The sequence below is a fragment of the Culex pipiens genome, chromosome 3, assembly GCF_016801865.2.
Source record: "Culex pipiens pallens isolate TS chromosome 3, TS_CPP_V2, whole genome shotgun sequence".
NCBI lineage: Eukaryota > Metazoa > Arthropoda > Insecta > Diptera > Culicidae > Culex > Culex pipiens.
This window is the reverse complement of record NC_068939.1, coordinates 140,819,557-140,835,889: the sequence shown is the minus strand read 5'-3', so window position 1 is coordinate 140,835,889 and position 16,333 is coordinate 140,819,557. Positions and strand designations below refer to the sequence as shown.

The 16,333-nt window shown below is 38.2% G+C and overlaps 2 protein-coding genes across 4 annotated transcripts in view; both read right to left on the bottom strand.

The window, feature by feature from the left end:
* Positions 1–104: 104 nt before the first annotated feature.
* On the bottom strand, positions 105–10,123 carry LOC120417520 (glycine N-methyltransferase). Its single transcript, XM_039579603.2, has 4 exons — positions 9,993–10,123; positions 1,291–1,644; positions 641–897; positions 105–552 (listed from the first exon to the last, which is right to left on the bottom strand). Exons 2-4 carry the CDS (start codon positions 1,628–1,630, stop codon positions 280–282), a joined length of 870 nt encoding a protein of 289 aa, XP_039435537.1. The 5' UTR covers positions 1,631–1,644; positions 9,993–10,123; the 3' UTR covers positions 105–279.
* Positions 10,124–10,624: 501 nt separating this feature from the next.
* LOC120417512 (uncharacterized) overlaps positions 10,625–16,333 on the bottom strand; it is a 165,387-nt gene continuing 159,678 nt past the window's right edge. For all 3 annotated transcript variants that reach the window (XM_039579591.2, XM_039579592.2, XM_039579593.2), the window contains 2 exons: positions 13,814–14,151; positions 10,625–13,755 (listed from right to left, as the gene is read on the bottom strand). In XM_039579591.2, coding sequence (XP_039435525.1) covers positions 12,888–13,755; positions 13,814–14,151 — 1,206 coding nt within the window. In that variant the 3' untranslated portion in view covers positions 10,625–12,887. The remainder of the gene's footprint in view (positions 13,756–13,813; positions 14,152–16,333) is intronic.

Genomic DNA, 16,333 nt, shown 5'->3' with positions numbered 1-16,333 from the left:
ATGTAAGATAACGGTAGAACTTTTCAATCTGTCCTGTTTTTTTATAGGTACTCGTGACTGCATCAGAATTCGAGGGATTTCGGAGTGTTGAGAAAGATCAGTGCTTTGTATATGATTTGATAAGTGTTATTTCAAGTAAGGTAGTTTACATTGTAAATTTGCATATCTGGAAACGATCGGCTCCCATCAAACGCTCTAACGATGTAGACTCTAAGATTATCCACGCTATTTGAGTATTTATTTTGCTGCTGCATTCACGAGATTCGCGGCGTCGTCACTTTACTTGCTCTTTTTCACGACGTGAATGTAGAAGGCAGGGTTGTCCACCTTGTCCAGCGACTTGAAGTCACCGTACAGCTCGTGGGATTCGCTGTTCTTGAAAATGCCTTTCAGGATGTCCTCGAAGATGGCCAGCTGGTGGGGGTAGTAGGACAGGCGGAACTCGCACGTTCCATCTCCCTGGCCGGTGCTGATGACGTAATCCATCGTGACCAGGGCCGGTTTGCGGGCCACGTACAGGACCGAGGTCTTGATGTCAGCCGTGTGGCTGCTCTGTGGGTCATAAAACGGGGGTAATTTATTGGTTAGGTTAGGTTAGGATTAGATGACGTAGTTGTTGTCGCCGTCGTGTTGCACGTACGTTGTAGTAGATGCTCTTGGCCGGTGTCGCGCCACTGTCCATGATGCTGTCGTAGTTGCGGTGATCAATCAGCAGCAGGCCGCCAGGTTTAACGCACTTTTCAAAGTTCTGAATCGCTTGGATCTGCTCGCGCTGATCGCCGTAATTGTCCAGCAGGTGAGCGAAGGAGTTCCCCAGGCAAATGACCGCGTCGAAGCCATCGCCGATCAGGTGCTGGATGTCGTCGTACAGCGTCAACCAGTTGGCCTCCTCAATAACTGCGGGGTTGAATGATAGGGTAAGACACGTGTTAGCTCTCTACGAGGTTGCAGTTCACTAATGTTTTTCCCCCCGCTATGAACGAAGGTGGATTACGGGTTGCGTGCAGTTTAAAATAGTTATTTGTTTATCATCGTCGGAACCGATGCGTTGTCTACGGGCCTGGATCGGATTGATCATCACGTCGTATAGTCAAGCGTCTAACAGGAAAGGCATGTGCGCAATTTTAGTCGCACCACCGCGAGACAGTTGGGCTAGACGAGATTGATGGGACATGTTATTTTGACTCGCGTGTGCCTGGTCGTCGACACGTGGCATGTCACAGTACGGGCTCAATTAACCGGTAATCATTGATTAGAGTGCACCCTCCCCCCCCGACTTGCTACACCTACCCCAATTGTCGAACGTGGCCTCCTTCCGGCGGTTCCAGCGCTCCTTCAGCGCGTACTTGAGCATCTTGTCGGAGGCGTCGATCGACACCACCTGGAAGCCCTCCTCGAGCAGCATGATCGAGTCGACCCCGGTTCCGCAGGCCACGTCCAGGACGCGCTTGCAGCCGTTGTCGCGCAGCTTCTCCACCAGGAAGTTGCGGTAGTTCTCGGTGCGCGATTTTTTGTCCCCGATGAAGATCTCCCACACCTTGGCGGCCTTGCCGTCCGCGTACTGATCCCGGACGCCCTCGGCCGAGATGCCATCGGAGCGGGACTGGAAAACGGTGTCAGCTTGGGGCATTATTAGGCGGCAATCTGCGAAGACGGATGGATGGAAAAGGTCTACGTGTTAGAGACGCGATTACTGGCTGGCTGGCTGGCCTGGGTCTGCAGCTGGCGTCACACGCTATAGCCAACGGAAAGTAAACCAGTTGGAAAATTCTTTGCAATATCGACCATAAAAGTTTTCTGTGTTTTCTACCATTTTATAACACCATCAGAATCAGATGACTTCAGGGAGGTGGGTTTCGACTAGTGGCGTGCTGGATTTCTAATCGAGAGGTCGTGAGTTCGATTCTCGTATCGAGATGATGAAGTTTACTTACAGAACAAACATGGGCAAACTCATTTAAAATAGACGATTTTCTATAGAATTCTGTCAGTCAACAGATAAGTACATACTGATTTGCCTAGGCGGTTGCGTGGTGTTGCTGGCGCATGGTCAAGTTTAAGGCTAGGCACCAAGATTATCGACAACGGTGAACCTTGCGGTTGAACTTTGCGGCAGCGATTATGCTGCCATGTTGAAGCCGTGGCGTTTTGCAAAACACCCAGGGAGGTAAAGTGGGCTGATTAGCTGACATGGTCTGCCGGCAAGAGATTTGTGTGAAGTTCAGCTCGAGGCAGCTGTCGGGTGATTGACGGCGTGTGCCAGTTGAAAAGTTTTTACTTTATTTAGACTGATTTATGCTAGTTTTTTTTTTGCTCTCCTTTGACTGTTTTATCAACAAAAAGTAGGTGTTATGTGATGAAATAAAGTTTAACTGAAAGTTTCAACCACTCATTAGAAGCCACACGCGCTTCCTTATGATCCAATTAGGCACGCGACCCAACTCGATAGCATCCCCGCAGGGTAGAGATGATTGTGCGGTGCGCATTCTCCGACCTGCAGTCGATCGTTAAGATCTGGGGGGGAAATTACAGCCTTTCCCAGAGTGGTCATCAACTTTGTTTTTCACCGCGACTTTCGCGCGTTCCGTTGATAATCAGCGACACAATTACTATACTTGTTTAATGCTGGCAGTGCTGCGGCACGAGCTGAAAATTTCTCATTGTCATTGATCATCTTCGGGGGGCAATTGATGAGTATTATACGGGGTTCGAGTTGTTTTTGTTTGACGTCAATTGAGGCATTTGCAAGCAATCTTGCATTTGAGGTATAATTATGGACGTAGATTTGGAGCATACTACCAATTATTAAATATTCTTGTTTAGAAATGTTGAGTTTTACTCATTAACATATTGAGAGTGACTGAGTTTTAGTTTGAATTTTTAAATTAACAGCTCTCAATAATGTTAAACTACAATCAGTGTAATTTTACTGTTTAATTTAATTTTGGTGTTTAAAATATAAATTGTTAGTAAATAAGTTGAAAATTGCGTCAAAATATAGATAGTCTACAGAATTGATGAATTGATTGATGATTTGTGTATCCAAATGCCCTTAAGAGCGAGTTTTTCACCAATGTGTAACAGGTCGTATCGAGGTGCTCCGATTTGGAAGAAACTTTCAGCGTTTGTTTGTCTATACATGAGATGAACTCATGCCAAATATGAGCCCTCTACGACAAAGGGAAGTGTGGTAAAACGGGCTTCGAAGTTTAAGGTCAAAAAAACATAAAAAATCTTAAAATTGCTCGCATTTCCGTAAAACTTCATCAATTCCAACTCTCTTAGATGCATTCGAAAGGTCTTTTGAAGCACTTCAAAATGTGCCATAGACATCCAGAATTGGTTTGACTTTTTCTCTTAGCTTTTGCAAATTACTGTCAAAAATGGATTTTTTTAAAACCTTAATATCTTTTTCCAACAGCCTCCAACATCCATACTCCTACAGGTCAAAAGATAGGCAATTTCATGGACTATAAGCCTATGGTAATAACTTTTTGGCCAATCGCAGTTTTTCTCATAGTTTTTCGATTTTTCTACAACAAACATTTTACAACGTTAGTTTTTGCCCTGTAGGCCTCCATAGCGGCACTTGTTGGTCTCAATTTTGTCATATTCGGAATCCTCGGACAATTTCACGTAAATTAGAAGTATTGGAGTTGTAAATTTGAGTGGATAAGTTGCCATTTAGAATGAATCAAAATATTTTTTAACAATTTGTTGGGTTCGGGGTAAAACAGGTTTTCGCCTACTTGATACAGCATTTGACGTATTGATCATAGGGTAAATAAAATCTATTTCTTTTTTCTAAAATGTTTTATTTAATTATTTTTTAAATCAAAATTGCAATTCCAATACATCTAACTTACGTGAAATTGTCCGAGAATTTCGAATATGACAAAATTGAAACCAAAAAGTGCCGCTATGGAGGCCAGCAGGGTAAAAACTAACGCTGTAAATTGTTTGTTGTAGAAAAATCGAAAAAACTATGAGAAAAACTGCGATTGGCCAAAAAGTTAATACCATAGGCTTATTGTCCATGAATTTGCCTATCTTTTGATCTATAGGAGTATGGGTGTTGGAGGCTGTTGGAAAAAGATATTAAGGTTTAAAAAAAATCCATTTTTGACAGTAATTTGCAAAGGCTAAGAGAAAAAGTCAAACCAATTCTGGATGTCTATGGCATATTTTGAAGTGCTTCAAAAGACCTTTCGAATGCATCTAAGAGAGTTGGAATTGATGAAGTTTTACGGAAATGCGAGCAATTTTAAATTTTTTTTATGTTTTTTTTACCTCAAACTTCAATGCCCGTTTTACCCCACTTCCCTTTGTCGTAGAGGGCTCATATTTGACATGAGTTCATCTCATACATAGACAAACAAACGCTGAAAGTTTCATCCAAATCGGAGCACCTCGATACGACCTCTAGAACAAACCGAGCAATATTTACAAATACTGCCTCTTAAATAAGATGCTAAACGAAAACACGAAGTAAGGTTAAACTGTCATATTTTCAAAGTTCTACATCTTCTGCGTTATGTTGTTTTTATTTGTCCTCAATTTTTATGTGGGATTTAAGCCGTTGCAAATATTTTTCAAAGTTTATGTCACCCCCCCCTTCAAAATTGGCTCAATCCGTGAGCCAAAAAATATTTAAATTTCTATGAGAAAAAAAGTCAAATCAACTGAAAACAATTTGAAATGCATTTCCCTGGGTTGATAGTCATGTTTAACATGTTTTGAATCGTTGAAAAATGATTTTCGAATGAATGATTAGGGGAACACCATCTAATTCCAGCGTGCATCTAATGTTGGCAGGTAAGAACTTTGACATTCAATTAAAGCTAATTAAAAGCGTTTTCAACTGAAATCGAGTTATAAATAGCTCAATGAGAAGTGAGCAAGCAAGTTTCTATGAAAAGTTTTGCAAAATGAGTTGCTTAAATAGTGAAAATCAGCAAATTGGATGGAGTTAGGAGCGAGTGCTTTACCTGCCAAACATACGAGAATTTCCCCTACATTGATATTTTGAAAACCAATGATTGCAAAACATCTGGTTTGGTGTAAAGGGAATTTCAAAACACTTTTTTCATCCAGATGTTGAAACCATGGCTAATTTTTTCAGCCAAAGCTCCACCTCCTCGACTTTAGTCAGAGTCGAGGGACATAAACCTTAAAAAATATTTGCAACGGCACAAAAAGTCTTAATTTTATGCTTGATTTAACAATTTGTTTGTGAAAATTAATTCCCCGAAGAGGATGACATGAGCTTCACAGTACATAAAATCATGATAATCATGGTTTTATGTCAGTTATGTTTTTTTTGTAATTTTGCTTCTGAAAATGTAATTTTATCACTTCTCTGGCGATAATATTCTGGCGGTAATATTCAACATTCCGAAATTACACCATCCAAATTCACACCATTTTTTTACTGGGCTTCAAAAAATGTTTTCTGATAGCATACAAATTACTTTTGAATGCTTAGTTAGCTATAACTGTTACCCTCAATTAAAAAAAAATATAAAATATAACAATTTATGGTCACTTATACAAAGGTACATTAATTAAAAAACAAATTTTTTAACCCTCTACTGCCCAAATTTTTTTGAGTGTTTTATTTTTCCCTTTTGTTCTACGAAAAACTTAACTTCTCTCATTTTATGTTTTTGTTGTTTCATTTTTAGTATTTTAATTTGCATTTATTATGTTTAGTTTATGTTTGTTTTTGGTAGTATTTGGCCTTTTCTACCACGGCTATTTGAGTGCTTTTTTTTTTTTTTTACTGTGAACAGACACGGACCACTGCGACACTTGCGTATCTATTGTAGTATGATCTGTTCTCAGGTTTTCTGTTTTGCTGCTATACACAGCCTGCCGAACGATCGTCTTCCGTAGCGCTATTGTTTGAGCGAGACAGTATTTGACAAATTATTCGAGCAGTTGCCCCCTCTCATTCCCCAGACCAATCCCCCAAATGCCATGCCACACGAGCACGAGAGACCGATCCGAGGACGTGGAGATGAGCGAGATTGAGGGGAAATCTCGTTTATTTTTGACCCATCTAGAGATCGTTACCGATCATATAGCCCAATCTTCAGCTCGAATTTTGCCTGAGAGCATGTGACCGAGTCGAAAGTAGCATTTGAAGCTCTTCTCTGCGTATTGTTACAGAGTTCTTCAACGCTCAGACTCAGTCGCCAACAGATCGTCCGAGAGATTGGAAGGGATGGGTTTTGAGGAGGCTTGGGACTTGACAAAGTCAATTCCCGCAGCAGCCGATATCCCCTCTCGACCGCCACCTACCCCTTTTGCCTCGCCAGATGGGTTTCAAGCCATCGACCTTCCGCTTATAAAGCGAAACCCGTACCACTACACCAGCTTGTGTGCTTGGGTGCGTGGTTATTATAATTAAATAATGGCATCATTTGTGCGCTGACCGTGGGGACGCGCTGTCTTGTTTTTGCATGCTCATTTTCATTTCTTTTGTGTCGCTGTTTGTGTGCTTGGGTGCGTGGTTATTATATATAGGTGAAGGGATTTTATTAAATGACCATTATATTGCATTATTACATTTAATTGATTATATAACCACACTATATTTTACACTTAACACATTATACAACATTATTGTGGGTCTCGTGGCGCAGGGGTAGCGGCTTCGGTTGCCGATCCCGATGATGCTATGAGACGCGGGTTCGATTCCCGCCTTATCCACTGAGCTTCTATCGGATGGTGAAGTAAAACGTCGGTCCCGGTTTCTCCTGTCTCGTCAGAGGCGCTGGAGCAGAAATCCCACGTTAGAGGAAGGCCATGCCCCGGGGGGCGTAGTGCCAATAGTTTCGTTTACATTATACAAAACACATATGAAACTGTAAACAGGAGCGTTTGGTACGGTATGTCCACGCATCCTTCCTCCCCTGTAGATTCTGTGAAATGTGCTCCGTTCACAGAATCTGTCTCTGCGGTTAATGCAACGCAGTAGGCCTGGCCGCTTTAATTTATGCAATACATTTTCGGGGTTACTCAAGTGTACTGCAATAATTAATATTGACAAGAAAGAACTTGGGGCGTAATCTAACCCCAAGTTCTTCCAGGATGCTTTCTTCGGACTGGCTGCGCTTGTGTTCGATTAGATTAGATTAGATTAGTATTTGGCCTATTCTACCACCTCCTATCATTACATTTTGCCTATCTTATTTTTTCATATTTTTACAGTAACTTTTTCAATTTTTTGCATGTTTTTCAGATTTTCTGCTATAAATTGGCACCATTACAATTCAAATTGTAGGATACTAAAAAAATCAAACTCTAGGGCACTTAAAAAATACTGCATACTTCTTTTTACTTAATGTATAGGAAATGATAGTAAAAAACACAGCCAAAGTTGACCCCTAAAAAATGACTTTTTTTTTAAACATTGCCTAATTAAAATAAAACAAGTAAAACTTCCAACCCATAGGTACATTTTACAAAATTTTAAGAGTTCTTCATTCCAATGCTTTTTAAAGATCGAAAATTGTTTGAAAATTGACTTTTGGCGATATTTGGATCGAAGCCCGTCTAAAGGCGGGGTTTGGTTGTAAAGGGTTAATTTTTTCAGAATATATATTTTGATTGCTCGATTTATTTGTTATATTTAAAGAAGAAGAAGAAAACAACGAAATTAAGAAAAAATAGCAATTTATGGTCACTTATACAAAGTTACATCACTTAAAAAATTGAATTATTCATTTTTCCTGAATATATTTTGATTGTTCAATTTATTAGCAATATTTAAAAAAAATATGGAAAATTCATAACAATGATGGACGAAAACTGATAAAGTTACTTACGATTTTGTGTTAATGTTCATGCTTGTCTTGTCAGTTTATTTATTTGCTCATTTCATTTGAACAAAACGTGTAGGGGAGAGTGGGGAGACTTGATCCCCGGGGAGACTTGATCCCAAGCCTGTATCTCGTCAGCATGTGGGTAAAACAATTAGATTTGTTCTAGAAAGTTGTGCGAAATTGACTAAAACTCATTGTAGAAAACAAAGAAAAAAATTAAAAAATGTTTAGATTTAGTTACACACATTTTTCTAAGAAGTGCTGCAAAAAACTTCCAAGAGATCTTTTTTCTTTGTTTTGATAAATATAGAAAACACTCAAAAATTATTCAAAAAAATATTTTTTATACATGAATTGTTTGATAAACATATCAACTCCAAAACCCTTACGCATTTGACTTTAAATTTATCGTCATACTATTTTTACAATCAATTGTTTAAAAAAGTGCGTTTAGGGAGACTTGATCCCTGCATTTATACAGTCACTGGAATCAGCCTCAAGATTAAATAATTGGGCTGGGTTTTCGTACATAGTTTCCTTTAGTATAGTTGTACATAAATTACTGCAGTTTGAACCATTTTTCAAAAGTTTTGTAAACAAAAATTACCAGCTTTTGTAAACATGCTCAATTTTGGCCTAAAAAAGAAAATTTTATGTTTTTAAATATTTTGCAAGCTAAACTTGTTACATTTTGAACACAAACGTTCAGGTTTAATGTGAAATTGCTGTGACTTATAGAAAATTAAAAGTTTGGATGAATAAGAAACATTTTGCTTAAGATTTCTTCAAAATGTTGAAAGGGGGATCAAGTTACCCCCAACATTTTGAAAATGCCGGTTTAAAATATTTTTTTAAAACGCTTGGCATGATTCGAAGAGTTTATCTGATGAAATACCCTTATCAGCCAAACATAGTTGAATGTTTAAGCTTTCAATTCATGCAAAAAGATCATAGTTTTGTGAGAAATTGACAGAGTTATGTGCGATACAAAAAAAGGGGATCAAGTCTCCCCACTCTCCCCTATAATTTAAATTTATCTCCCTTTATTATTAATAAATTTGATAATATCAATACAAGCAATGAACCGGTTATTAAGTCAAAATCTTTCTAAGACTAAAAAAAAATCGCAAATGTTTGTGGGTAATTCTCCGCCAACTCACACCGCAGTTGTCCCAACCCCTCTTCGATTTGCGTGAAACTTTGTCCTAAGGGGTAACTTTTGTCCCTGATCACGAATCCGAGGTCCGTTTTTTGATATCTCGTGACGGAGGGGCGCTATGCCCCCTTCAATTTTTGAACATGCGAAAAAAGAGATGTTTGCAGCCTGAAACGGTGATGAGATAGAAATTTGGTGTCAAAAGGACTTTTATGTAAAATTAGACGCCCGATTTGATGGCGTACTCAGAATTAAAAAAAACGTATTGACCCAGAAGGGTCATTTTTCATTTAGAACAAAATTTTTCATTTTAAAATTTCGTGTTTTTTTCGTGTTTTAATTTTTTAGAGTGTAACAATGTTCAACAAAGTTTTAGATCAGACAATTACAAAAATTTTGATTTGTATACATAAGGGGTTTGAGTATTTTTACGAAAAAAAGTTTTGAAAAAAATACTTTTGCGTTTTTTTTGTTTCAATAATCTATGATTGTTTATTGAACAACGTTTAACCAAATTTTAAATCCAACATTAACTTAACATAAACACTGAAACCTCATCTATTGCAGAAATGCTGTATTTTGGTAACCTTTATCATAGTGTTTTTCAGTACATAAAAATCATGTTAACAATTGAGAAAATATGTTTTTTTTTTTATAAATAGAATCAATAGAATTTTTCAAACTTGTTTATTAATTCAAACATTAAATAATGTTTGAAGAACTAAACATGAGTCCTTTTTATTAATTTACCCGTTTAAAGGACTGATGATATCGCAGTTAATTTGTTATCATAAATAAAGCTTATTGTTTAAATAAATGTTGATTGAGGATGATTTAAGTTTTTAAGAATTAAGAACGTTTGTTGAATTTCTCCAATAAAAAATGTTCCAAATTGCAGAAAACTTCGAACACTTGGCTGTCTATCTCCTGTATTATTTTGACTCATTTTATGTCAATCACTTGTAGTCCACACACTTTTGTTGTAATCCAATCAACGTTATAGTTACCGTTCTGTTGGTTCAACCACAAAATATGATTCTTAAAGTTCTACAAAAATACTTCTTTCCAGCGGTACGTTCAGCGCGCTACTAACTGATCCGGCAGGCTCTCAAGAATATTAGCACGACTGATGATTTTAATATTTCGCGCATTTTGTTGTTTCCAAAAGTATTTACAAAGGGGTTCTTATCAACGTGACCTTAACTCGATGCTAGTTTGAATTTCAAATGACTTGTTGCTTTAGTTAGATTTTGAATGTTGTTGTTGTTTTGTAAATTTCAACCATGATTTGATGTCCCTTCTATAAAACAAAATAAATTAGCACCAACTCATTGTAAGGACACGCCACTTGTTGCCATATTTGAGGTAGTAAACAAGGCGTGCGATAAGGACGTTGTTCCTCTTACTTGGGCGCGATTAGCAAGTCATCACCGGTCAGCAGCCACGCGACCAGTAAGTCCCAACCCAAGTCTGACGGCAGGTTGATAACACATAAAGCTCTATCAGTTGTGTAACTTTACGAAATTTACGAGAATTATTGTATTGTTGCATAACTAAAAATGTATCAATTTTAATTGAAATATCAATTGATGTAAGGGAAAAATGCTTTCTCAGATGAATGAAATAAAATTTGTTTGATTTATTAGTTGTTTTTCTTTTTATTGCATACTTTCTTAAAATACAGAGCTTTGTAGAATGTTGAAAATAAGGTATTAAATCGATTGCACATTCGTTTTATTTGCTGAGGGTTTTATTGCACCATGTTGATTTTGTCTTCTCTCTTTCAGTTACAATAAATAGCTAGAATAGGAGCTTCGTTACAAACTAATCTGTACCTAGCTGTTGCTTAAGGGTTGGAGTTATGTGAGTCGTTAGTTTTGCGTTTGAGTATTATCGATTTGTTTATTTCCATAGCATAAAATAATGGCAGGTTATCTGTTTAAAATATTTTTCTCCATGGATTCGTTATTTGTCTCTCGTGATTTTTGCTCCAGGTAATTTACATTATTTTTGTTATTATTTTTTTGAATGGATTATTTCCAAAAAGGGGACAATCTGCGTTAAAAATTGTCTGTAATTATTCAACTTTATACGTCATACATTTGTTTACTTCAACTATCTTACCTTAAACGTTTGAACCATGAATTCTTTCATGGATATCCATAACTATTTTGTTTATAATTTTGAAATCGTTGAAAACTCTCCACCGGGGTTTCTCTTAATTTTATACAAGTGTATCTTCGTCGAAATTTAAATCTTCTATAGGCAAAATGATCTTCATTTTCTCCTCAGTTAAACATGCTGAACTTGGTGGTTTGTTTTGCATTCTACCTCTATCGAAATGTTTTGTGTTCACATACGTTTTTAAAAGGTTGTAAAATATAACTATAAAGCATTCGGGGTTTTGCGTTTGGCTGCATTTCTTCAAAAAATTAGGTTTTTCACTTTTTCTCGAGTATAAAAGGGGAAATCCACTTATTTTCACCACCTGTTATCATAACAATTTATCTCTTGTTTTTTTATTTGACAAAAACATTCCTTATGATTGAAAAAGATATTTTGCATCATTGGTTTGTCCATAAAAGTCACCGTACAAATATGGCAGATATCCATACAAAAAACGGCGTGTAAATTTTTTGAAATCTGTATCTTGGGAAGACATTTTGATCTATTTGGGGTATGTGGCAAAGTCTTGGGGTTGGGACAATTCACAAACTTAAAAAAAACTAATTTTCTTTTAACTCCGGTACAAATAAGTTTTTGCCAAATCGGCTCAAAATATCAGAAAATTTCAATGGAAATTTAAATTCAGCTTAATCAGCTGAAATCAATCTCAAATGCATTTGCCTAAATTTTGACTAATTTTTAGCTTGTTTGGTTTTTTTTCAAAAATCTTATATTTTTTTAAAATATTTTAGAGTACCGCAAAAAGTATTTTTTTCGGTAATTTTTGTTTTCGTCAAATCTTACATTTTTTGAAAACTAAAGACTGCAAAACAGCTGTAAAATATATTTGAAAACACTGATTGTATTCAGAATTCTTGAAGATTGGTCTTTGCGTTCCCGAGATACCGAGATAGAAAGAGTCAAATTGCAGATATTCAGTGCTGATGTGATGATAATGAAGCACCCGCAGTCGAGCAGTTTTTGACAGTTCGCTCCATAAGAAATACATTGTAGAAAAAAGCAAAAACTGCTCGAATGGAAATGCTCCATTGGTTGATGATGAAAATGAGTGTTTTCCCCTTTTTTATGTGATATAATTTTTTTATCTTTTCTAAAAGAGCCATTACACTACCGCAAATAAACAAACAAACTCGAACTTCTGCGTGTTTGACAGTTTGCCCAACTCGCAAACTTGTTTGCGGCAAACTCGCAAACAAGACAAAATGTATGCAGGCTAACGTTTGTACACAACAAATTCAGGCAAACAAACAAAGCAGGCAAACTGGAAAACTGTCACAAAGTTCCAGTTTGTTTGTTTGTTTGTCGTAGTGTAATAGCTCCTTAACTATATCCAATTGGTTGCGTTTTGTATTGCAACGACTTTTGATAGATTCGTAGATGTTAACGCTAGCTTTTCCCAAAATTGGACGATTTTGCAGCCCCCTTGCGCGTCGTTTTTTCCTTAAAGCTACGGATAGTTTTTACATGTACAAAGAGTTACGACTACCACCCAATTTGTATCAACATCGAAAAATAAATGCTTCTGTTTGTAGTGATTCGAAAAACATAAGAACGGAAATGTAACTTAACCTAGGGCAAGCGAATTCTTCTCTGGGAGTAAACCATGCCCTGTGGGTCGCGTACGCACCCTTGGTTGGGTTTACTCCGAGGAAAAACGTGATCGGCGTGAATACAAGCGTTGCTTAAAACATTAACTCTGTTACAAGTACCCTGGTTTAGGGAAGATATCCGAGGGAATCCTCGAGACCCATGGAGGAGCCACCGGAGGTGGCCCGAGGGGCCAACGCCTGGTAGTAGCTTTCCGGTTTGGACGACCGCCTGGAGGACTTTTTCTCGCCCAGTTGCTTCCGGGTGGCCACGTCCGCCTGGGACGACTGGATGTAGTGGTACTCGTTGATCGTTGGCTCCGCCAGCGCTTTCTTGTTGAGCAGCTTGTGGACGGGCTTCTTCAGGTGTTTCTCGTCACCAGCGTGTCTTCGGTGGTGGTTGCTGCTACCGTTGTGCGTGTGGTGATGGTTGTGTCCGTGGTGGTCGCTCTTGGCTGCGTGCTTCTTCGCGGCTGCGTGCTTCTTCGCGGCTGCGTCCTGCTTCGCTTGCTGCTGCTGCTCGTTCTTCATGTCCGTGATGTCGGTCGTCTGGCTTAGCTTGACATCGGCAAAGACGGCCGCCACTTCAACGGTTTTCTTCACGCTCAGTGCTTCCGAAGCATTCACTGGACGGCCTCCACCTCCCACGGTGAACAGTTCGTAGTCCAACCCGAGTTTGTCGGCATTCTTCTTCGAAGTCGCGCTTTTTGTAGCGCACTTTTGCACCTGACCAGGCCGGGGAGCGCAGTAGCATTTCTCGTGGCTCGCGCAGCTGTCCGTATCGCACCAGGTCGTCGATCCTTCCTCCTCAGCTTGCGTTTCTCCCATCGAGCAGTAGCACTTGTCGTCACTCTTGCAGCTCGGCAACGAGTTCCTGTTGCTGGCCTCGTTCAGCTTCGCGTTGATGTCGTCTCCTCCCAGGCTACAGTAGCACCGATCAGCAGACGTGCACGTGCACGCGTCCGAATCGTAGCTGCACTCCGAGCAAGATACATATCTGCAAAAAGAAACAATTAGTCAGAAATCGCGACAACCTACCCTCACAAGAACCTTACCCGCTCGAGCTGTTCCGGTTGTGGTGGGCCGTCAGTGTATGCTCATGTCGAGCCTCTGAAACCTCTGAACCGCTAGTTCCAATTCTTGATCGATCCTTCTTATCGGACGTCTTAAGATCCAGTGATAGCTGGTCCGCGGACGATCCGAGCTGCTTGCCGGGCTTGCGTCCCGCCGTGGATTCGCCGTCGTCGATGAAGCTGGAGTTGTGCTCGCCGTGGCTGGCGCTGCCGCTGGCCCCGCTGTCCGATCGCTCGAGGGACTTTTGCTTCCGAAACCTACCGAAGCGAAACACCTTCTTGAGGCCCTTGGCGCCGATCAGCAGCTTGCGGCGTTGGTTCTGCGGAAAGATGATTCATTTATTTTTTGATTTTTTTACCCTTTTTTTTGTTTTTTGTTAAACCATTACAAAAATACAAAAGTCAGTTTTTTTGTCTTATACATGCGACGATTGAGGCCAGTATTTTTTAGCCATGTCAATGTACATTATTTTTAAAATTTATTTTGGTTTGAGTTTGTTAAAATTAAAATGTTGTTTTCGAAAAGATCGAAAAATTTCACGAACGTTTCATATTTTAACATTGAAATTTGGACCATTCGTTGCAGAGATATCGACATTTGAAAATAGTGGGTTTTTTGGTTGAGACTTAGAAAACATCAATTTTCGTGTTTTTAAATCCTTGCATGGCAATATCTCAGCAACTAAGGGTCGTATCAACAAAGTTCATAAAATCAAAATATCGGGTGAATCTTCAAAAAGCCGTAAGATCCACCGTGACCTCTGACTCTAATTTTCGCTTTTCTCCTAAATTAAACAAAATTTCATTTATTTTTAGTTTGGGGCACTTAAAGGACGTGTAGATGAACAATCTCAAACATTTTTGATATTGGTTTTTCGTAAGTAGGCCGAATACCGATGCAAAAAGGACTTTGTTTACCAATGGCTCTTACGACTTTTTGAAACCTAATCCGAGAAATATAGAGATTTTTTTTTCTGCTTTCTAAAATATTTCTTTCAAAAGTGGGCAAACATGGACACAAATTTTAAAAAATGAATATCTGCGACTATTTTCAAAAAAAGATACCAAAAAATGGCTAAAAATGACAAAGATTTTTGTCCGTTCTGAACTTTCTGTAAAGTTGGCATTTGTTGTCCCCTAAAACATATCAGAAAAAAAAAGTTTTTTACGAATCAAGTTTTTGTGACAAAATGTGAAATTAAAAATCACCAATTTTGTTTACCGTGTATCATTTTTTTCCATATCTACAACTTTGTCGAAAACACCAAATCGATCAAAAAATTCCTTCAAAAGATACATTTTTTTTAAATTTTCATAAATATTTTTTTTTTGTATGGACAGCTGCCAAATTTGTATGGAAAATTAAATGGACAAATTAATGATGAAAAATTGCTTCTTTGGACATACCGAAGGCGCCAAAAAGTTTCAGTCGGATTATAAAATATAAAAAAAAGTTAAATATTTCGTGAACTCAATGAAATCAATGCTATTGCCAAAACGACATTCCCAATCCGGTGAAAACATCTGGAAAAGTTCAAGTTCTGTATTTTGCTACTTTTTGGTATAAAATTTCGATGTTCGAAGAAAAGCAACCCTGAATATGTTTGAAAAGTTGAGAAAATTTCCTATAAATATCTCTCTAGAATTTTGAAAAACGGGCAATTAGTTTCTTTGATCAAACCTCACAAAGAATTCGAATCGATGAAAATGAGTTTTTCAATGTGTTACTTAATCAGTCGAAAATTTTCAACTAACGATGTCTCGGAAATTATTGGTCCGATTTGTAATAATAAAAAATGAAACACTCGTTAAATTTTGTAATCTTCTCAATGAAAATAATTTCAAAATTTTAAAACCATGCTCAACTGTTGAAAAGGTCTGCAAATAGATTATTTTCCTTATTTCATAATTAAGATCAAATTATACCAAATTGTGTTAACACTCAAACGCTCGGGTAGTCATTTGACGCCTATTTTTTTTTCTTAAAAATCTCATAACTTTTGGTAGCTTCGGGTTGCAAATGATCCAGATTTATCTATATTTCTAACTGTCAGATGGGGGACAAATTAACCACTTTTACCGGAGATATTCCGGATTCCGTTGGGGTACCTCGGCCCTCCTATATGTGATTTTGGTCATTATAACAAAAACTTTTTCACAGAACAATGCCGGAAATGATGCAAAACTTCAAGGCATCATCCTAAAACATCATCCTGCATAGATAAATGACATGCTCAAGAGTCTTGAGCAACCTGTTCCGGTGTCAGAAGGTCTTGAGTCAAGATCTTCGTGCACCGGAACAGGTTCCAACCGTTCATTGAGTTTACCATGTCAGTTATTTTTGCAGGATTATGTATTAAAATGATCCCTTGAAGTTTTGCATAATTTCCGGTATTGTTCTGTGAAATTGTTTTTGTTATATTGACCAAAAACCCATATAGGAGGTTCGAGGTACCCCAACGGAATCTGGAATATCTCCGGTAAAAAGGGACCATATTTGTC